This window comes from Oncorhynchus clarkii, chromosome 18 (genome assembly GCF_045791955.1).
Source record: "Oncorhynchus clarkii lewisi isolate Uvic-CL-2024 chromosome 18, UVic_Ocla_1.0, whole genome shotgun sequence".
NCBI classification, from domain to species: Eukaryota; Metazoa; Chordata; class Actinopteri; order Salmoniformes; family Salmonidae; genus Oncorhynchus; species Oncorhynchus clarkii.
Window position 1 is genome coordinate 22,316,382 of NC_092164.1, and position 21,720 is coordinate 22,338,101.

Here is a 21,720-nt window from a genome sequence, read left to right on the forward strand (position 1 = left end):
CGCCCTGACCTGAGAGAGCTTTTTATGTCTCTATTTTGGTTTGGTCAGGGTGTGATTTGGGGTGGGCATTCTATGTTCTTTTTTCTATGTTTTGTATTTCTTTGTTTTGGCCGGGCATGGTTCTCAATCAGGGACAGCTGACTATCGTTGTCTCTGATTGGGAACCGTACTTAGGTAGCTTTCTCCCACCTATGTTTTGTGGGTAGTTGTTTTCTGTTTTAGTGTTCTGCACCTGACAGAACTGTTTCGGTTTGGTTTTTCACTTTGTTTTTTTTGTTGTTTCAGTGTTCAGTTTAATAAAAGTCATGAACACTTACCACGCTGCGCTTTGATCCGATTTTTTCCTCATCAGACGACGATGACCGTTACATAACCAGGCCGAGTGAAATACATGGGTTAACAGGTTTCACTGAACGGAGGCCACTCAGTCCACATGAACTCATATAAAAGAAGCATTTTGAAGAATTCAAGAATATTCTTGATTTTGCTCATGTGATTTTAGTTGATTTACGGCTGTTGATGACTCCATTCTGTCTCTTGTCTCTTTAAAGAGTGCTTATTGACAGATCCTTGCATTCCTGGCCCCTGTCCCTGATCAGGAGACCATCCTCTGGCGTTCAGGCAAAGACATGTCTTTATAGGGATGATGACTGTACAACATCTGCGCACAGTCCATATGTTGTACAGTCAAGGTAAAAAAAAAAACAACGCTGACCCTGTTTGGATGGCAGAGAATGTGTCTCACCACAAGTCAAGTTACTATGAGCCTTTGCACGCCAAGTCCAACGAGTACTAATGGAAAAATGTGGTCAATGACAAGCACCAATTGACCTTATTCTTCTATTTCTCTCTAATGAAAAGCCATTGGACAATGGGGTGACATTAATGGCATTTATTAACTCTTCCTTAACATTAACCACTACAAATTAGCCTCAGTTTACTTACAATGTTGACAGTTTTGTTTTTGATTGACTTAAGTCAATTATAAGTGGCAATACTTTGCCTTATCTGAACTGAGGTCCTGTACAAAAACAGTCTCTAGTCCCTAGTCCCCTAGGAAAGTTGTAGGGCTGGACCAGGGTCTGTTTTACAACTCAATATTAGGGAGGTGTAACAAATGTTTGGTATACTTTGTGTATGTTCATCATCAGAGGAACAGGGCACTTAGGCAGTGGGTCATGTAAATATCTGGGGAGTCAGTCCTTTGATATGGCTACCCCTGGTCTGGTGAGATGAGTTTTAATTGGCAATGGGATCAGGGGAGTTACTGTAGCAGTGGCCCAGGCCCCACAAGTTGACAGCCCATTCCCTGCAGGGACTCTGTCCTGGCGTCCTGGCATAGCTCTGTGCTGGCTGGCCTCTTGAGCGAGTGCGTCAGAACACAGGCTGGCATGCACTCCAGTCACCAACACAAAAGACAACTGTTGCGGAGCTCCAAGTCCACCTGCCCTGATCCAGCTAACACTTACCAAACTCACTTTTCCTTATAGCTTTGTGAGAGCTTATTAGTTTAACATTGCTTGGCTAGCCAGCGCTGTTCGGGCTTGAGTCTTCTGAGAGAAAGCTATTCCTCCTTTTGACTATAAAGAGGTGATGGTCAGACCAACTGGTTTAACAAGACGCCCAGGGCCAGATTCCCGGACACAGATAGACTAGGCCTAGTCCTTGACTTTGAAACATGGTTAATGGAGATTCACCATCAAAGGGTGCTTTAGTCCAAGAATACACATTTAGAAAAGAGGATTCCTCAAAGGTTCTTTGGGAAAGGTGATGGTTCTATGTGGAATCATAATGACTACAGTAGCCATTTGGCTCCTTAGAATATTTTGGGACGTGGTTTGCTCACAGGTCTTTTTGTGCAACTGTGTGTCAGAGTGTCTTGCATCAATTGAGAACTGTTGTCTAAATCAAGGTTTCTCAATTCTCTCCTTAGGAACGCCTGGCAGTTCCAGAGCTAGCACAGCTGATTAAACTAGTCGATTAACACCTGGAAATGTAACAACATAATTTGGCTAACCAGAAAAAAATGATAATGTATGGCTCTTTAAAAGGTTATTTGTAGAACCTTTGAGATGAGGAAAGGTTTTTATAGAACCGTTCTCCATAAAGATTCTATAAAGAATCATTGAAAGGGGTTCTAAGCGGCACCAAAAATCTGAATCAAATCAAATCACATTACAGTATTTGTCCTTAACCAACAATGCCATTTTAAGGAAAATAAAAGTGAAGAAAATACTTGACGAAATAAAACTAAAGTTATAAAGAAAGTAACACAATAAAATGCAAATATGGTGGTGCAGCTGTAAAAAAAAAAATGGAGGATCTGAGGACCCATGCCAAATCTTTTCAGTCTCCGGAGGGGGAATAGGTGTTGTCGTGCCCTCTTCACAACTGTCTTGGTGTGTTTAGACCATAGTTTGTCGGTGATGTGGAAACCAAGGAACTTAAAGCGCTCTACCTGCTCCACTACAGACCCGTCGATGTGAATGGGGGCGTGCTCAGCCCTTCTTTTCCTGTAGTCCACAATCATCTCCTTTGTCTTGTTCCATTGAGGGAGAGGTTGTTGTCCTGGCTCCAGACTGCCAGGTCTCTGACCTCCTCCCTATAGGCTGTCTCATCATTGTTGGTGATCAGGCCTACCACCGTTGTGTCATCGGCAAACTTAAAGCCTGTGTGGAAGCACCTGCTTTCAATATTCTTTGTATCCCTCATTTACTCAAGTGTTTCCATTATTTTGGCAGTTACCTGTATATGAGCGCTGCCAAAATGCAAAGTACATACTACACCGAGGGGTCATCTAGGAGCACTTAATCTGGTCCCAAATCTGTTTATGCTGTAGGTGTTGACAAGACAGCACATCACTGCGAAGAGATTGTCACTCTTTAATTTCTTTAATAGATGTTTCCAAGACCAAGGAACTGTCTCGAGTCATACAAGTCTACACACACTATCTCTCTCACAACTTAACTGTGTCAGGACATCAACATTCCCCTCATCACATTAAGTCCAGGCTATGTTTGGAACCACACTCATGGTTTGGGTTGTCCCCAGGACCATGAGTGCTAGATGACGTTAACAAATGAAGAGAAATATTTCACTGCACCCAGGACCTTTTTGCCATACACTTTTGTTGGAGTGAATGTCACAAGGCAGAGTGGAATTTCAGAATGTGGGCCAACGACCTTCATTTGATAATAAGACACATCATTTTTACATCATGTCTGTTCATGTAACAGCTCTCAATGGGTTCCGTGTGACTAATAAAGAATAGGACCGTAAAATGTGATTATTGTTGGATTGAATATCCCTTCAATTTGGATTAGGGTCTCCAGAAGCATTCAATGTTTCAATGTCAGTTGACACATTTTCTGTAATCATATGTTTGTATTGGAGTTAAACCAATCTGTAAATGATCATTAACCCACCATCATGTTGTAAATACCCCGACATAAACATTGCATAGGCAAACACAAACCACAAAAGGCTCATTTAGTATGGTATGAGCAATGTCACAATAAATGGATTACTGTGAGGCGTGCAAATTGTGTGTTAATTGACGAACTCTGAGAAATGCCATGTGAGAGGCAGCCAAAACCCACAGAGGACATATGCTTAGGATCTCTGTTCCAACCAGGAGAGGGAGGGAGCGAGGGATGGGGAGAGGGGAAGAGAGAGACGCCAGACTGCGTTCTCTCATCCCCTGGAAAAGTATTACACCGATCCCCTACTCTACCCCTCCCATCATACAGTCTCACACCCCCTACTCTACCCCTCCCATCATACAGTATCACACCCCCTACTCTACCTCTCCCACCAGACAGTATCACACCCCCTACTCTACCCCTCCCATCATACAGTATCACACCCCCTACTCTACCCCTCCCATCATACAGTCTCAAACCCCCTACTCTACCCCTCCCATCATACAGTATCACACCCCCTACTCTACCCCTCCCATCATACTGTCTCACACCCCCTACTCTACCCCTCCCATCATACAGTATCATACCCCCTACTCTACCCCTCCCATCATACAGTCTCACACCCCCTACTCTACCCCTCCCATCATACAGTATCACACCCCCTACTCTACCCCTCCCATCATACAGTATCACACCCCCTACTCTACCCCTCCCATCATACAGTATCACACCCCCTACTCTACCTCTCCCATCAGACAGTATCACACCCTCTACTCTACCCCTCCCATCATACAGTATCATACCCCCTACTCTACCCCTCCCATCATACAGTCTCACACCCCCTACTCTACCCCTCCCATCATACAGTATCACACCCCCTACTCTACCCCTCCCATCATACAGTATCACACCCCCTACTCTACCCCTCCCATCATACAGTATCACACCCCCTACTCTACCTCTCCCATCAGACAGTATCACACCCTCTACTCTACCCCTCCCATCATACAGTCTCACACCCCCTACTCTACCCCTCCCATCATACAGTCTCACACCCCCTACTCTACCCCTCCCATCATACAGTATCACACCCTCTACTCTACCCCTCCCATCATACAGTCTCACCCCCCTACTCTACCCCTCCCATCATACAGTCTCACACCCCCTACTCTACCCCTCCCATCATACAGTCTCACACCCCCTACTCTACCCCTCCCATCAGACAGTATCACACCCTCTACTCTACCCCTCCCATCATACAGTATCACACCCTCTACTCTACCCCTCCCATCAGACAGTATCACACCCTCTACTCTACCTCTCCCATCAGACAGTATCACACCCTCTACTCTACCTCTCCCATCAGACAGTATCACACCCCCTACTCTACACCTCCCATCAGACAGTATCACACCCTCTACTCTACCCCTCCCATCAGACAGTATCACACCCTCTACTCTACCTCTCCCATCAGACAGTATCACACCCTCTACTCTACCTCTCCCATCAGACAGTATCACACCCCCTACTCTACACCTCCCATCAGACAGTATCCCATCCACTTCCCTGCCCAGCCTTAATGGCTACAACTGGAGTAGCTTTATATAACGATGGCGAGGGATTGGCTGTGAGACACGAGGGGCCTGGTGTTGATGATTCTAGCTCACAAATGACAGAGAACAAACAATGTAGTCTCATGATCATCCATCAGGAATGAAACACACCGGTTTAGTATAGATCAACTCTTGTTTCAACTGATAAACTAATCATGGTAGTCAGTCTGAACCTTGGTTATTTGAACCAGTCAGGTTAGTGCTGGGCTGGCGTTGAACGTCAGCCTGTTTCCATTCCATAGCCTTCCAGGTATAAAGTTGAAAACCCTCCTCAGCTCCACCTGATTCCCCTGACATGGTGAACTCGCGCAGCCCTGTTGCGTGTGATTTTGTTTTCTCGGGGAACCTAGAATAATCAGTAATGTCCTCCTCAAGAATATTAGACGCAGGTCCACAGGAGGCCTCTTGAGGCCATGTTAAGCCGTTCCAGTCTGTCTGTCAGGGCCATTGTGTCCATTGGAGATATCAAACCTCTCCTGGAGTGGAGTGTGAGTAACAGGAGCGGAACACAAATCCTTTTTCCAGAGGCCACGGATGAAGTGAGCTTACTGAGAGTCCACTGTTGGAAACATTATATTTATCTTTAGAGCTATTGCGTTTTATGTAGCAGACATATTTTTTTCATTAAAAAAAATAACTCAAATAATTGTCCATGGGATGGAGAGGGATGGAGAGGGATGGAGAGGGATGGTAGGACCGTAATCATTTGCATTTGTGACTGCATGTGTGCTTGTGTGGGCATGCCTGTGTATCTGTGTGATAGTATTCTCTCTATAATATACAGTGAACCCATAAAAGGACACTGTTTGTCAGATTGTGGGGAGATGTAAAGTTCTGGCTCCAGTGTAGCTCAGTAGTTACGTTATATTTATAGCCTCAGATCAAGTGGTCCGGCCCACCCCAGTCACCCCACTGCCCAGTCCCCGAGTACTGCTGCTCTTAAACCAATCAAGCAGAGACTAGGACTGGTCTTCTCCCTCAACTCTCTGTCTGCTCTGACTCCTCTGGCAAGAGGCACACAGGCTGAGGCTGCCCCACTCACTGCTAGGAGGACACTTCTCCGGACACTTCTCTCTCTACTCTGGCTCTGGTCCACAGTTCTGGTAACTGACTACTGGTCTACTCTCTTTTTTACACTTCCTTTGGTTATTCTAGACATCCGTTTATTGATTTCTGTCTGTTCCACTGCTCTCCGTCTCACTTGCTAACTTGCAGCCACTCACACAGCTAAGGCTGAGCTGCAGACGCTTTCTTCAGGCTAGAGCTTGTTCTCTTTGGCAGCAAATTGGCTTTTTGGATTTGTGAAACTTTGCGGTGCTTTAGAGCTAACCCTCATCCTTTTATTTTGGAATTAGGTGGTTGATGTTTGCTTGATACATTTTGCTTCAGATTAGTTTCAAATGCTTTGATATATACAGATATCAATAGCTATCAGTAACTACCCACTGGGCACACACTGGTTGAATCAACGTTGTTTCCGCGTAATTTCAGGGAAGTTACTTGGAACTAACGTGGAATATACACTACCGTTCAAAAGTTTGGGGTCACTTAGAAATGTCCTTGTTTTTGGAAGAAAAGCACATTTCTTTTTCCATTAAAATAACATCAAATTGATCAGAAATACAGTGTAGACATTGTTAATGTTGTAAATGACTATTGGAGCTGGAAACGGCTGATTTTTAATGGAACGTCTACATAGGCGTACAGAGGCCCATTATCAGCAACCATCACTTCTGTGTTCCAATGGCACTTTGTGTTTAAAAGGCTAATTTATCATTAGAAAACCCCCTTGCAATTATGTTAGCACAGCTGAAAACGGTTGTGCTGATTAAAGAAGCAATACAACTGGCCTTCTTTAGACTAGTTGAGTATCTGGAGCATCAGTATTTGTGGGTTCGATTACAGGCTCAAAATGGCCAGAAACAAATAACTTTCTTCTGAAACTCGTCAGTCTATTCTAGTCTATAACTAGACACTCTAATGTACTTGTGCTCTTGCTCAGTTTTGCACCGGGGCCTCCCACTCCTCTTTCTATTCTGGTTAGAGCCAGTTTGTGCTGTTCTGTGAAGGGAGTAGTACACAGCGTTGTATGAGATTTTCAGTTTCTTGGAAATTTCTCACATGGAATAACCTTCATTTCTCAGAACAAAAATAGACTGATGAGTTTCAGAAGAAAATGATTTGTTTCTGGACATTTTGAGCCTGTAATCGAACCCACAAATGTTGACGCTCCAGATACTCAACTAGTCTAAAGACTAGGTGCACAACTGAGCAAGAGGACAAGTACATTCGAGGGTCTGAACGCTGAAGATGAATTGAACGCTGAAGAGTAAGTAGTCTTCGAAAACAAAGAGCGGCTGAATACAGGAATCAGTGCAGTGTGGCTGGATGAAATGAGATGGAGGTTTGGGTGGGCTGGGCAGTTGCCTGAAGGGCCACGTTTTTGGAATGCCCGTCCATGGTAGGGGCCCTGGAGTCACTCATCATGATCTTTTATTTGCCATGGTGTCATGGTAGTGTCGTGACAATTTGTGTGGCCTGTAAGACTCCACGGCCCTGCAATGAGATTATGGCTAAAGCAACAAATGGTGGTCCAGGGACCAATGTTTGGTCTGTAACAGTATAATTACAATAATAGATATCCATTGTAGACCTTGAATTAGACAGGAGATTGAGGGGAAATGAGATCTCGTTGGGCTTAATGGATGAATCCATGTACTGTTAGTAAAAGGGTCTAAACTACTACTAACACCTGACAGAGGTTTTGAGCCTGACTCTGATTTGGGAATGGATGAATTGAGGTCTTTGTTGTGGTAGGGCAATGGGACAGGAAGTCAACTGAAATTAGATTTGGATTGTTATAGGCTACTGCATGTGACAGTGTGTCACAACTAGGCTCATGTCTTATTCTGAAAATGGGAAGTATCTACACGTCATGACAGAGATCTATCTGTGTCTCATACCCAACACTATTCTGATTTTTCTAGACGACAGGGGGAAGGAAGTATGTCAATGTGCTGGTGAGTGAGGTCTGCAATGCAGGTTTCATTGAATTAGCCTATTTCCTGTGACTTCAAAGTTCTTCATTTGTCCTTGACAGATCAAATGAACCTGCCAATCAACCATAAATATCACTGTGGAACCTAAGTATTGTGGAGTGCACGTCTCTATTTACAGTAGGGATCACTTCGATCTTGATCACAAAATCACTCGATTCCATTTGTGGAGGAGAATGAGTTACGTTGAGTGTTGTGGTGTGGTGTGTGTGGAGGAGAAGGAGTTACGTTGAGTGTTGTGGTGTGTGTGGAGGAGGAGTTACGTTGAGTGTTGTGGTGTGTGTGGAGGAGAAGGAGGAGGAGGAGGTGTGTAGCTCTGTTCCAAACTCCTCTTATTAAGTCATGGACATCAACGCCAGCACACCGCCTCCCTGCCCCGGCCAACAGCTGCGCCAAATACTTCATCTTGTCATCCTGAGATCGTGGATCATCCGGGTCCATTCCAAAACGGAGAGAGAGGAGGAAGACAGGGGAGGCACAGAGGGAGAGAGGCCTAGAAATATCCACTGCTGTCGTAAACCTCTGCCAGAAACAACCTGTGGAATGAAGTCTCCTATTATAAGAAAGAGATACGCAATTAAATGCATCACTGCATACCTCATTGTCAATTCCTTCAAACTCTGCTCCTCTGCAGTGTTGTATTGTGTACCACTGGGTGGCCACCACAGGAAGCCGCTGAGGGGAGGACGGCTCATAATAATGACTGGAACGGAGCGAATGGAGTGGCATCGAACCATGTGTTTGGTGTATTTTACAACATTCCACTCATTCCGCTCCAGTCATTACCACAAGCCCATCCTCCCCAATTAAGGCGCTACCAGCCTCCCGTGGCGTCTACCCCATAGAAATAGACTTACTAAAAATTCCCCCGGACCACAGACTGCCACAGATTAGACTGCCACAGTCTATTCCATGTTGGTTCAATGTCATTTCATTGAACCAGTGTGTGGAAACTATTTACATTTCTGGCTGATTACAGCATTCTACCACTTTAAATGTGAAGCTCTTAAGCAAACAGCTGTGTCCTCAACTGATGCGATAGCTCACCAAAGCAGCTGATTGCGTAACCAATTTACTCTCGCGGACTTCCTTCTCCAAGGTCTCATCGTGACTTGAATTTTGGTCCATTGATTGAACCACAGAGATACTTTTATTTTTAGCTACGTTAGGACATTAGTAAGCCTTATATGTCGTAGTCTAGTTCATTATGTCATTACATCACATTGACCTTGTGGTCTCATGGTCATTGAGACCAATCCACTAATAAAATACATCACATGTTGATCCAAATCAAATCAAATTTGATTTGTCACGTGCGCTGAATAGAACAGGGGTAGTAGACCTTACCGTGAAATGATTACTTACAAGAACTTAACCAGCAATGCCGTTTTAAGAAAATATAGATAAGAAAATATTTACTAAATAAACTAAAGTAAAAATTAAATTAAAAATATATTTAAAAAATGGAAGAATCATGTAACACTGAAACCAATTTTTCACTCAGGGGAAAAACTTCAATTTAAGTCAAATTTTCACTCAGTCTCCCATTGAAGAAACTGGGTGACTCTAAATGTTAATGTCCTCTTTTACAGGCAAGAGAGCAAAGGAAGAGATTTGATCCAAAATGGCGGAACGCTACGACTGCCATTACTGCAAGGAGTCCCTGTTTGGGAGGAAGTATGTGCTCAGGGAAGAGAACCCCTACTGTGTGAAGTGCTACGAGAACCTGTACTCTAACTCCTGTGAAGAGTGCAAGAAGTCCATTGGCTGCAGCAGCAGGGTAGGTGGACCACTAAACGTGGTGGTGTACAGTAGAGTTTACCAGTACCCAAATTCTCTATACCGCGATAGGTTGCATTCCTTCCTACTAGTATTCACTTCACTTCTATGACCCAGGTGTTAAACAGAACTTGGAATTAGAACAGGAGTCGATGGAATTAAAACACAAATACCCCAGACCCAGGCACAGTCATTGACCTAGAGGGACACAGGACATACCACTATGCACCGGCTCTCAGCATCTTAGCACACATGCACTCACTCACGCACACACGCACCCACACAGATACACACACACATACACGTTCAAGCTACACACACATCACAACTACCAGACTCCCATTATGACTGCTTAATACTACACAATTTAAACACTTGCCCCCCAATCCCCCCCCCCCTTCCATTATACACGTGTAAATATTGGACTATAAATTGTGCTTTCATGATTTGTACTTATATCATGTTTATTCTATTCTACTGCCATTTACTTTATGTTCGTATTCCCATCTTGTGTTATTTCTTGTCGCTGTTGCATGAAGGAACCTGCAAGTAAGCATTTCGTGGGACAGTCAACACCACGTGTATCCTGTACATACGACTAATAAAATGTGAAACTTGGAACTTGTGGCCTTCCAAGTTCGCATTCTCACCAAGCGTTTTTTTCAGCCATTTCTGTCACTTTACATGGTCATTAGTGTCACAGATGAGATGACTGTCACTCCCCCTGGATCGGCCTGGAGGGGGGGGGGCTCATCTGTGCCGAATATCCCTGTCCCCTGTGGCAGCCAGTCAGTCATCCTTCCTAGGCCTCTTTCAGTTTATCTAACCCATAGCTGTGAATGCCACCCCTGCTCCCATGTCAGTCATTATTCAGTCATTCATCTAAATTGGTAGCTAATTAGGCACATGTTGTCACACATCCATTGTCACCAAGCCTCCAGCAGATAGGAGTTGAGTTGAGGTCACTGCCATGGCAGACCACTAGAACACAGGGCGTGGTAATCTTAACAGACTGGTGGCCCTTAGATTCGGTCAAAAACGCCGATGTCCATTATCCCAGAAAAGGAGGCAACGAGGTGAATGGAGATACACCTGACCCTGACTCTCTGTCCCATCCTCCTTCTTCAGGACCTGTCCTACAAGGACCGCCACTGGCATGATGACTGCTTCCACTGCTTCAAGTGTAGCCGCTCCCTGGTGGACAAGCCCTTCTCCACCAAGGACGACCAGCTGCTCTGCACCGAGTGCTACTCCAACGAGTACTCCTCCAAGTGCCACGAGTGCAAGAAGACCATCATGCCAGGTAAGGAAATGTCTGGCCTGACAGAATGAGGCTCTCAGTTGGATTTGGCCAGAACACAATCTACTGGTATTGGTAAGGAAACTACTGAAGGGGAAAGAGTTGACAGATTTGCCAGACATCTAACTGAGTTGAGGTTTGAGTAGGATTTGGCTACTAGCAAGTCTATTTGGTGCAATCATGGATGCCAAGTTTCCAACTTCTAGGACATGTGTTAGGAGTTTGTGTTGAATGATGTCGTTGCAGCAGTCAAGCGGGACAGTGGATGGTCTGTCATAGTTTGGTGGAGCCAGCTCACGTACCACTACTGGTGTCATTATTCAATGTGTCACTCTGGAAGATCAGTCCCTATGTAACCTGATTTTCCTGTTTCTCTGATCTCAATTATATTATTATATCTACAGTTGAAGTCAGAAGTTTACATACACTTTGGTTGGAGTCATTAAAACTTGTTTTTCAACCACTCCACAAAATTCTTGTTAACAAACTATAGTTTTGGCAAGTGGGTTAGGACATCTACTTTGTGCATGACACAAATAATTTTTCCAACAATTGTTTACAGAAAGATTATTTCACTTATAATTCACTGTATCACAATTCCAGTGGGTCAGAAGTTACATACACTAAGTTGATTGTGCCTTTAAACACTTTGGAAAATTCCAGAAAATGATGTCATGGCTTTAGAAGCTTCTGATAAGCTAATTGACATAATTTGATCAATTGGAGGTGTACCTGTGGATGTATTTCAAGGCCTACCTTCAAACTCGGTGCCTCTTTGCTTGACATCATGGGAAAATCAAAAGAAATCAGCCAAGACCTCAGAAAAAAATTGCAGACCTCCACAAGTCTGGTTCATCCTTGGGATCGATTTCCAAATGCCTGAAGGTACCACGTTCATCTGTACAAACAATAGTACACAGTATAAACATCATGGGACCACACAGCCTTTATACCGCTCAGGAAGGAGACGCGTTCCGTCTCCTAGAGATGAACGTACTTTGGAGAAAAAAGTGCAAATCAATCCCAGAACAACAGAAAAGGACCTTGTGAAGATGCTGGAGGAAACCGGTACAAAAGTTTCTATATCCACAGTAAAACGAGTCCTATATCGACATAACCTGAAAGGCCGCTCAGCAAGGAAGAAGCCACTGCTCCAAAACCGCCATAAAAAAAAGCAAGACTACGGTTTGCAACTGCACATGGGGACAAAGAGCGTACTTTTTGGAGAAATGTCCTCTGGTCTGATGAAACAAAAATAGAACTGTTTGGCCCATAATGACCATTGTTATGTTGAGGAAAAAGGGGGAGGCTTGCAAGCCGAAGAACCCCATCCCAACCATGAAGCACTGGCGTGGCAGCATCATGGTGTGGGGGTGCTTTGCTGCAGGAGGGACTGGTGCACTTCACAAAATAGATGGCATCATGAGGTAAGAAAAGTATGTGGATATATTGAAGCAACATCTCAAGACATCAGTCAGGAAGATAAAGCTTGGTCGCAAATGGGTCTTCCGAATGGACAATGACCCCAAGCATACTTTCAAAGTTGTGGCAAAATGGCTTAAGGACAACAAAGTCAAGGTATTGGAGAGGCCATCACAAAGCCCTGACCTCAATTCCATAAACAATTTGTGGGCAGAACTGAAAAAGCGTGTGCGAGCAAGGAGGCCTACAAACATGACTCAGTTACACCAGCTCTGTCAGGAGGAATGGGCCAAACTTTCCCCCAACTTATTGTGGGAAGCTTGTGGAAGGCTACCCGAAACGTTTGACACAAGTTAAACAATTTAAAGGAAAAACTACCAAATACTAATTGAGTGTATGTAAATTTCTAACCCACTGGGAATGTGATGAAAGAAATAAAAGCTGAAATAAGTAATTCTCTCTTCTATTATTCTGATATTTCACACTAAAATAAAGTGGTGATCCTGACTGACCTATGACAGGGAATTTTTTACTAGGATTAAATGTCAGGAATTGTGAAAAACTGAGTTTAAATGTATTTGGCTAAGGTGTATGTAAACTTTCGACTTCAACTGTTTCTCTCTCTCACTTCCCCTGTCTCTCTCTCTCTCCCCTCTCTCTCTCTCTCCTCTCTCTCTCCTCTCTCTCTCCTCTCTCTCCTCTCTCTCGCTCTCCTCTCTTCTCTCTCCTTCTCTCTCTCTCCTCTCTCTCCTCTCTTGCAGGCTCCAAGAAGATGGAGCATAAGGGCAACAGCTGGCATGAGACCTGCTTTACTTGCCAGCACTGCCAGCAGCCAATCGGCACCAAGAACTTCATCCATAAGGACAACAGTAACTACTGCGTGCCCTGTTACGAGAAGCAGTTTGCCATGCAGTGTATCCAATGCAAGAAGGTAGCATATACTGTTTTATATATTTATTTATATTTAACCTTTTTTTTACTAGGCAAGTCAGTTAAGAACAAACTCTTATTTACAATGATGACCTACACTGGCCAAAACCGGATGACTTTGAGCCAATTGTGCGCCGCCCTTTGGGACTCCCAATCACAGCCGGTTGTGACACAGTTTGGATTTGAAGCAGGGTGTCTGTAGTGACGCCTCTAGCACTGAGACATAGTGCCTTAGACTGCTGTGCCACTCGCGAGCCCTATATAACCCACTGGAGTGTGCTTAAATGGAGTGTACTGCATCAGAATGTATGTTTTTGGAGAGTTCTGTGTTAAAATGGATTGCTCCTCTCCAGATTCACATTTATTAACATTCTTTGTCAGCATTTAAAACTGGTTCCTTGTGCACACAAAACAAAGATTGTGATGAATAGAAGTTCACCTCAATTCAGTTGAACCTGCATTATGCAGTACTACTTTTTCCCGGGGTCAAATACCTTCATAGGTATTGATGTTACCTAATTATTGATTGGTGGTTGAACTTGTAACTTCCTGTTTCTGTCTCCTGTAGCCAATCACCACAGGCGGGGTGACCTATCGCGATCAGCCGTGGCATAAGGACTGCTTCCTGTGCACCGGTTGTAAGCAGCAGCTGTCTGGCCAGCGGTTCACCTCTCGGGACGACTTTGCCTACTGCCTGAACTGCTTCTGCAACCTGTATGCCAAGAAGTGTGCCACCTGCACCAGCCCTATCAGTGGTACGTATGATCACTCACATTGGCTCATCCTTGCACATACCTGTAGTCTCTGGAGCCAATCGTTACATCCACTTAAGTGAAATATTCACTCAGTGCATGCATGGATGTCAATGGGAGACTAAGTTCAACATAAGTGGAAGTTAGGATTTACCCCTCTATGATTAGTTAACTATACACTGAGTGGACAAAACTTTAGGAACACCTGTTCTTTCCCTGACAGACTGACCAGGTGAGTCCAGGCGAATGCTATGATCCCTTGTTGGTGTCACCAGTTAAATCCACTTCAATCAGTGTTCAGGAAGAGGAGAAGACAAATTAAAGAAGGACTTTTAATCCTTGAGACATGGATTGTGTATGTGTGCCATTCAGAGGGTGAATGGGCAAGACAAAAGATTTAAGTGCCTTTAAACGGGGTATGGTAGTAGGTGCCAGTTGCACGGGTGTGAGTGTGTCATGAACTGCAACGCTGCTGGGGTTTTCACGCCCAACAGTTTCCTGTGTGTATCAAGAATGGTCCACCACCCAAAGTACATCTAGCCAACGTGACACAACTGTGGGAAGCATTGGAGTCAACATGGGCCAGCATCCCTGTGGAACGATTATGACACCTTGTAGAGTCCATGCCCCAATGAATTGAGGCTGTTCTGAAGGCAAAAGGGGGTGAAACTCAATATTAGAAAGGTTTTGTACACCCTAGTGACACACAAAGTGTTCTGTGTTAAAATGTCACCAGGACCATGACTTTTTCCTTACCATGTGACAGAAAAAAACCTGCCTGAAATACTCTTGTTCCTTATCCTTTCACTCCATACACTCCACTTCTATTCACTCCTATTCAAATCATTCCGTAGTAATGACCCCAACTCAAGGTTCCTTACTTACAGTGAGGTTACATATTAACTTGTCAGGTGATCTATTTATCTGTTGTTAAAGAGACATGGCACTAGTATTATTACTTTAGTGATCCGGAGTAATTTATAAGGAAATGCGCTGGACAGTGTTCCCACTCTCACATCTTTCTCCATCCCTCCCTCTCTGTGCCTGTCTCGTCTTGCTTGTGCAGGTCTGGGTGGCAGCAAGTACATCTCGTTTGAAGAGCGCCAGTGGCACAACAACTGCTTCAACTGCAAGAAGTGCTCCATCTCCCTGGTGGGAAGGGGCTTTCTGACAGCCCGCGATGAGATCATGTGTCCTGAGTGTGGCAAATACGTCTAAATGCTGTGTGCCAGGATGAAGCGTCAAAGCCAGAGATGGCAAAGATGCAAGAGAATATAGGTCTACTCCTACTAACGTTTCATTTATTAGAATGATATATTTATTCAATAATATACATTTCAGACTAACCCAAAGGGCTTTCTGCATGCACCGGCCTCAGATTGATACAGTATGTTGTCTGATGAATTGAGCACAAATTGCATTAGATTCTTAGAAAGAGAGATATCATTTTGATGTATTTTTAACAAAATAACAACTTTGTCTGAGGTTTGTTACCATTGAAACGTTTAACTATTGTATTGTGTTGTATATGTTAGGATAATCATCCATGACACAACTATAACAGGAGTTGTACTTTTCATTATTGCAGTGAAATCTAACAAGAACATGACATGTACCTGCAGTCTAAATGTGAAATAAAGTATTTTAAAGGCAATTCATTGATAGACTAATCTTTCTGACATTTGATTTTGTTCCAAATCTGTAAAGACAACAATAAAACCAATGGGCTCTGGTCAAAAGTAATGCACTATATAGGGAATAGGGTGGCATTTGGGAAGCACACCTACAACCCCCATGAATGGCTTACCCCTGACTCCATCCAGCGGTACAAACACCCCTTGGGGGGAAATGGACTCTTGGAGTCTTGAACACTCAAAACCACATAAAGGAGGTATGGGATGTGAACATTAGTGCCTAAGGTCGAGGGCCTGGGCCTAGATCTGTCCTGGTCTTGGCTGCAGGTTAGCTTTTTTCTTAATGAATCTTGTTCTGGAGGCAGCTCTGCAGAGTGTCACTAGCTGGCACAGCCACAAAGTAACAGCCACAAAGTAATTAACCCCTAAGGTCTAACCCTAACCTTTAATTACGACCAAAAATAACATTTTTGTTCTCATGAATTTTTACAATATACTCAATTTTGACTTTGCAGCTGACCTATCTAAGGGGAAATCACAAATTTCTGCCTCCAGTACGTCAATCTCTCAAATGTCTTGGTCTGGGTCTGGACGATGTGATTTCTGGTGGGGTTGTAGGATGAGCTGTCCATGGTTCTGAAAAGGTTCAGGGTGACGCTATGGCTTGTTCGGGGTTGCTGTCCATGGTCCTGTACAGATGTATGGCGCTGGTTTTGAGTGAAGAAAATTACAATTTTCTGTAATAAATGAAAATTCTAATAATTTACAGTATTACAAATCCAAAAGACACGAACGACTCCTAATTGAAGTCAATCTATTTATACATGTTGGTTTATTGTAACTGTAATCAATCATTGTATGAAAATGTGTAATGTATATTGGTAGGATATTTCTGTTTTGGGTGTTTTCTTTATAAATAATAAATACAACCACGTGACCGGATGTACATGGAATGTGCAGCAGGAAATGCTAACCGCATTAGCTAACCATCCATATCGAGGTCTCCACTCTCACCGGCACACGAATTGTGTAAGATAGCTTTTCTAAACCTAAAATTCCTCTCTGAACATTGCATTACTCTATGTGCGATTACCAACATGACATGATAACCTGTTAGCCAGTCGTGCTCGTTTGATGGCTTTTGTGTAAAGCTAGCTAGCTAGCTAAAGGATGCTATCCCACTAACTAGCATTGAACAAAGGTTGTGTGTGCCTCTCCCCTCTGTGTCTGAAACGGGGATACCCGATTGTCGTGTGGTTTACATATAGCGACAGCTGTTAGCATAGTTTATCTTGCATATTTAACTGACGTTGCAACTTTCTTGTCTTTTTATTATACCCCGTCAGCTAATTCTGGAATCATCATCAGCCAAAATGAGTGCTGCTCCCAACCACAGACGGACCAAGCCTGGTGGTAAGCTAGCTTGCTAACGTATTTTAGCCTCTGGCTGTAGTCAGCTAACTGGACATCTGAGCCAACTAAAACAGTATCCTTGCATTTAAGCAAACTCTCCTGTGCCATAAAGGGCCAGACCTCTAAGCAGAGTATTCCTAAAAAGATCCGAGAGAGTGTGGATTTATCCCTCTGCTTCCACCAAATGTAGCAATTGAGGAATGCCTGAGGTGGTGCTTGAACCAGTTACCTTTGGGTTGCAGGGGAAAGTGCACTAGCTACTTCCTTTGCAGCGAATTTCGAGACCTTAGCAGAGGCTTTCATATGCTTAAATACAGGGAGGCTACACTATATCACTCAATATAGCTTTTACATCTAGGCCATGAATTCTCTAGCCAGCCAGGGCAGTTACGTCATCTGCCTGTAAATGCAGGCTTACGTGCTGGTGACAACACCCATTCAAAACCAAATCATTTTATTACAGGCGTGAAGACAGGCTATCCAGGCCAAGCCCCCGCCAACGGTGTTACGGGACCCACTTCCCAGATCCCCGGGCTGTGCCAGGAAGCCACTGAGGGTGCTCCTGAGGCCAGGACCAGCGGAAGGCGTGTGGGAATATTCGACTCCGACTCCGACTATGTTAAACTTGCCAAAGGAGGGGGACAGAAGGGTAACAATGTTTTGTGTCATAGCTTTGTGCTGCTTTACAGTAGATACATGCTTTACACTTCAGTACATGGTCATTACTATGGTCTCATAGGACACAGATTAGTGTGGCTGTAATAATATTAGCCAGTTCAAATGATAGTGAATTGCCCTATATATCATGCTCAACTCATTTGGTATTTGGTATATTATTAGGATCCCCATTAGGTGTTGCGAAAGTTGCAGCTACTCTCCCTGGGGTTCCACACAGAACATGAAACGTGACATAATTCATGACATTAATAGACACAAACAGCTCAAGGACAGAACGACATGCGCAGCCTACATATCAATACATACACCCAAAAATATCTAGGTCAAATAGGGGAGAGGCGTTGAATTCCCAGAGGAAATGAAAAGACTGCTTTTCGAAAGACATGAATTCATGTTTAGTCATGTTCCTACTTTTAAGTACCTTGTGTTATGTGTCCTTCCACAGGTTTACTGTGGCATGAGGACAACAAGGAGGAGGCTAGGCCTAATAAATCCTACAACTCACCTGATTGGTTCTCAGCCGAATCTCAGAGGTAAGGACCCCGAACCCCGTTGGTTCGTTGGCTCTGTTTGATGAAAATATTATTGGAATGTCTAATTTTCTAAAGTGTGATCACGGAACAATATGTCAGGCCTAAGAAAACGTTCAGCATCATGTCATGTCTGTATGTGTCTTGAAAACAGATGAACAGGTCATGTTTAGAATGGGAAGTTACATCTTGACTCTTGGTGGTGTACCTTTAGTCGTCCAAGCCAGGGTTCTCAAATGGATGCCTCTTGGCCAAAATTAGTGGCCAATGTAGGGGTATTACAATGGTTTTGTGCTTTACAGCGGAAGTAAAGCAGCATCCCCTGATGATTGTCAAGGATACGGAAAAAGGCAACCTCTAGCTGCTCCCTTCGGTACTGATGATATTTCAGCATGGGAAAGGGAGAGTGATAGCTATAAAGAGAAGGTGAATTCAATGGCCCCAACAAACCCCCTCATCACTGACACAGTTGTTATCATTTACCATCCTCCCCTCCCTTTATTTTTTTCCCTCAGTTCATCTCTTGAGTTGACTCCGTCGTTGCGTTCAGAAAGGGATTGGGGTGGTTGGCTTCTGTTGAAATTCTTTGCCTTGTTTTAACAACAGCATTTCATTTGTTTGACTGCCAACCAGATTGCTGTGGTCGTCATATCTTCACCCATTTATTTACTCGGTCCTCCATTTCATTGGTAGAAGTGTTCCATGCGCTCGTATACTTCATACAATGAGTATTCTTGTACTGGGCCCGACCGACTGGTTTGAGCTGGTTTGTATTCTTGTGTGCAGAACCCCACCGTCACTGATGCGTCCAGCCAAATGGAGAACATGTCTCTAAGCCAAGGTGGTTATATGGAGGTCAACAAATACAAGAAGACGTGAGTGCCTGCCTCTGTATTCCACATCTCCTATTCATTCTGGAATTCCATTTCACTTCACGCTTAATAATACCAACATGCTGAAATATGCGTGTATCAGTATGCGATATGTTTGTATGACCTTTATAAGCGGTGTAGTATATCATTTGTGTAACGTTGGAAGTTATAAATTCAACATAACCACTAACACCATTGAATTTCCAACCTCTCAGTCAAAGTGATTTTACTATGGACAGGTCCGTTGAGAAGAAAACTGCTCCCGTGAGCATGTCCAAGCTGCTGAGCTTTGGCTACATAGAGGATGAGAAGAAGTCCACCAACGAGGATGACTGCTCAAGTACGACAAATCACTTAGCCTTATAGTCTTTGATGGACTTTTCCTCTACATGTCTTTTGGAGGAATTAGCAGCAGCACTATATGTTTATTCTGCTAAATGAAACGGCCTTTAATCAAACAATTAAAAGTGTTTATTTCATACCATATGGAAATTCTGGACTAATGCCAAACATGACTCATATGGGTTGGCTACGGGATTTAATGCATTTTGAATGTTTACCATTATTACATATGACCAACCTGTGTGTGTGCGTGTGTGTGTTGTCTTTCAGGTGTGACCTCTGAACAGACGAGCACCATCGCACCTGAGGATGAAGACCTGGAATAGGGAGGAGAACAGAAGAGGTCCATCTGGGGTAGAAAACAACAGTGGATACACACACCCACACATGCCATTCACTTTACGGTCTGTTCTCTCTCTCTCTCTCTCTCTCTCTCTCTCTCTCTCTCTCTGAGTGACACACTTTCTCTCATTACCGTACATCCCAACTGTTATGTTTTGTAATTATGCAACGGTACCTTCTCTGTTCATTTATTTATTTATTTATTTATTTGTCTTTTGTTTTTTACTCCGTGTAATGTTGTTCTCAGACCACCGACACAGCTTGTTGATGCTTGTCATGTTTATATTATCGTCCTTGAATTGGAAGATGATTTGTGTGACTATGAAACAGTACTGTACACTGGAGTTTCTATTTGTGGTGTAAAAAATGGTTTCGGTGCTGTGAAGATTGTTTGTGAACAAGGCCTACTGTACGGACACACAAAGGAGACGTTTGTGGCTCACGCTATTCAGCTCCCATGTTGAATAGGATCGGAAAGCTCTGCCAAAAAAACATGGAAACATGGGTGCTAAGTGATTCACTTGTCATGGGAAGGCAGACATGGTTTGGAATGGAAGACAGAAAATGCCAATGAATCTACTTCATTCCATCTCATACCAGGATATGGTTCAGTGTTATGAAGTTATGGTGGCCATTGATTCCATAGATAGATAGAAACCTTTTGTGATGTTCCAACAACGGTGTCAATTAATTCTACATATTTAGGGAATAGTGGCAATTGTAATGTGTAATGATATTGTTTGCTTTGAAGTAAAAATGGTTTTGCTTTGACGTGAAGATAGGGCTGGGCAATATGGCCAAAACTATATCACTATAGTTTACAACGGTGTGGTGGTATTTGACTGTATTTTATGTTTTTGAATAATACAAGATCCAAGTGTGTTTTATTATTAGTGCATGAGACTGGAATGGCAACAAGTTATTTTAACAGGCTTTCTTCATTACGGTTTTATTCTTAAGGACAAAAGTGACATTGAAATAGTCAAATGTGTTGAACTGTTCAGTTATTTAGCACTTAATAAAAAAAAACATTTTTTGATAGATGACATGTTGATCCAGACCGGTATTCACGCTATATCGCCCAGCCCTACCTGAAGGTACATGTGGCTTGGAGACATTTTCCACTTAGCACAGTAAATATACACAGTAATAATCTTCCCTAGTTTATCATTGATGGATAGGTCCACTTTATTAACACAGTCAATGTGTGATTCTCACATCTTTCTTAAAGTGATGAGTGAATATGTCATTAAAATAAATTAGCATGTGCATGTACCCCTCGTGCTCTTTCTTGATTAAGTGGTAATTAGCTACACTGTCAGAACAGTACTAGTGTTAATAATCATGCCTATTGACAAGTACAGTATAAAACTATCACATAGCTTCCAACAGGTTATAGAACAGAAATAATATGCAATCAAATGCATTCTATTCATATGCCTTATTACATTACAACAAAATATGATAGCATATTCATTTCATTCAATATATATTTGGAAAAAACACCACTTTAAATGTCATATATCTGTTGATTAAACTATTATTTTGTAAGGTGAAAACAGTGTGTTGTATTCCTTTGGCCCCAGCGAATTACCATATAAATACCTCCGTGTACAAACCGCATGGTGACGTCAC

At 43.2% G+C, this 21,720-nt stretch overlaps 2 protein-coding genes across 4 annotated transcripts; both read left to right on the forward strand.

Annotated features, from left to right (window-relative positions):
• The first annotated feature begins 5,924 nt into the window (after positions 1 to 5,924).
• LOC139372527 (four and a half LIM domains protein 2-like) lies at positions 5,925 to 15,922 on the forward strand. 2 transcript variants are annotated; one of them, XM_071112260.1, is made up of 6 exons: positions 5,925 to 6,075; positions 9,680 to 9,871; positions 10,999 to 11,173; positions 13,354 to 13,523; positions 14,091 to 14,277; positions 15,341 to 15,922. In XM_071112260.1, the coding sequence occupies exons 2-6, from the start codon at positions 9,716 to 9,718 to the stop codon at positions 15,490 to 15,492; spliced, it is 840 nt and encodes a 279-aa protein (XP_070968361.1). In that variant the 5' UTR covers positions 5,925 to 6,075; positions 9,680 to 9,715; the 3' UTR covers positions 15,493 to 15,922. The 2 variants fall into 2 exon arrangements, with proteins under 2 accessions (XP_070968361.1, XP_070968362.1); XM_071112261.1 differs by having other exon boundaries at positions 6,008 to 6,138; positions 9,684 to 9,871.
• A 925-nt stretch (positions 15,923 to 16,847) lies between these two features.
• LOC139372528 (uncharacterized protein C7orf57 homolog) lies at positions 16,848 to 21,480 on the forward strand. 2 transcript variants are annotated; one of them, XM_071112264.1, is made up of 8 exons: positions 16,848 to 16,937; positions 17,255 to 17,321; positions 17,785 to 17,970; positions 18,445 to 18,532; positions 18,832 to 18,955; positions 19,316 to 19,404; positions 19,617 to 19,741; positions 20,014 to 21,479. In XM_071112264.1, the coding sequence occupies exons 1-8, from the start codon at positions 16,875 to 16,877 to the stop codon at positions 20,067 to 20,069; spliced, it is 798 nt and encodes a 265-aa protein (XP_070968365.1). In that variant the 5' UTR covers positions 16,848 to 16,874; the 3' UTR covers positions 20,070 to 21,479. The 2 variants fall into 2 exon arrangements, with proteins under 2 accessions (XP_070968365.1, XP_070968363.1); XM_071112262.1 differs by having other exon boundaries at positions 16,877 to 16,937; positions 19,641 to 19,741; positions 20,014 to 21,480.
• The last annotated feature ends 240 nt before the right edge of the window (positions 21,481 to 21,720 follow it).

Excerpts from the sequence above, each read along its gene's own strand:
- LOC139372527 (XM_071112260.1), top strand. The coding sequence starts at position 9,716 with ATGGCGGAACGCTACGACTGCCATTACTGCAAGGAGTCCCTGTTTGGG. Across the intron at positions 11,174-13,353 it reads CAAGAAGACCATCATGCCAG|GCTCCAAGAAGATGGAGCAT; the intron begins GTAAGGAAATGT and ends CCTCTCTTGCAG. Across the intron at positions 14,278-15,340 it reads CTGCACCAGCCCTATCAGTG|GTCTGGGTGGCAGCAAGTAC; the intron begins GTACGTATGATC and ends TTGCTTGTGCAG.
- LOC139372528 (XM_071112264.1), top strand. The coding sequence starts at position 16,875 with ATGCTAACCGCATTAGCTAACCATCCATATCGAGGTCTCCACTCTCAC. Across the intron at positions 16,938-17,254 it reads CTCACCGGCACACGAATTGT|CTAATTCTGGAATCATCATC; the intron begins GTAAGATAGCTT and ends ATACCCCGTCAG. Across the intron at positions 18,533-18,831 it reads TTCTCAGCCGAATCTCAGAG|CGGAAGTAAAGCAGCATCCC; the intron begins GTAAGGACCCCG and ends TGTGCTTTACAG.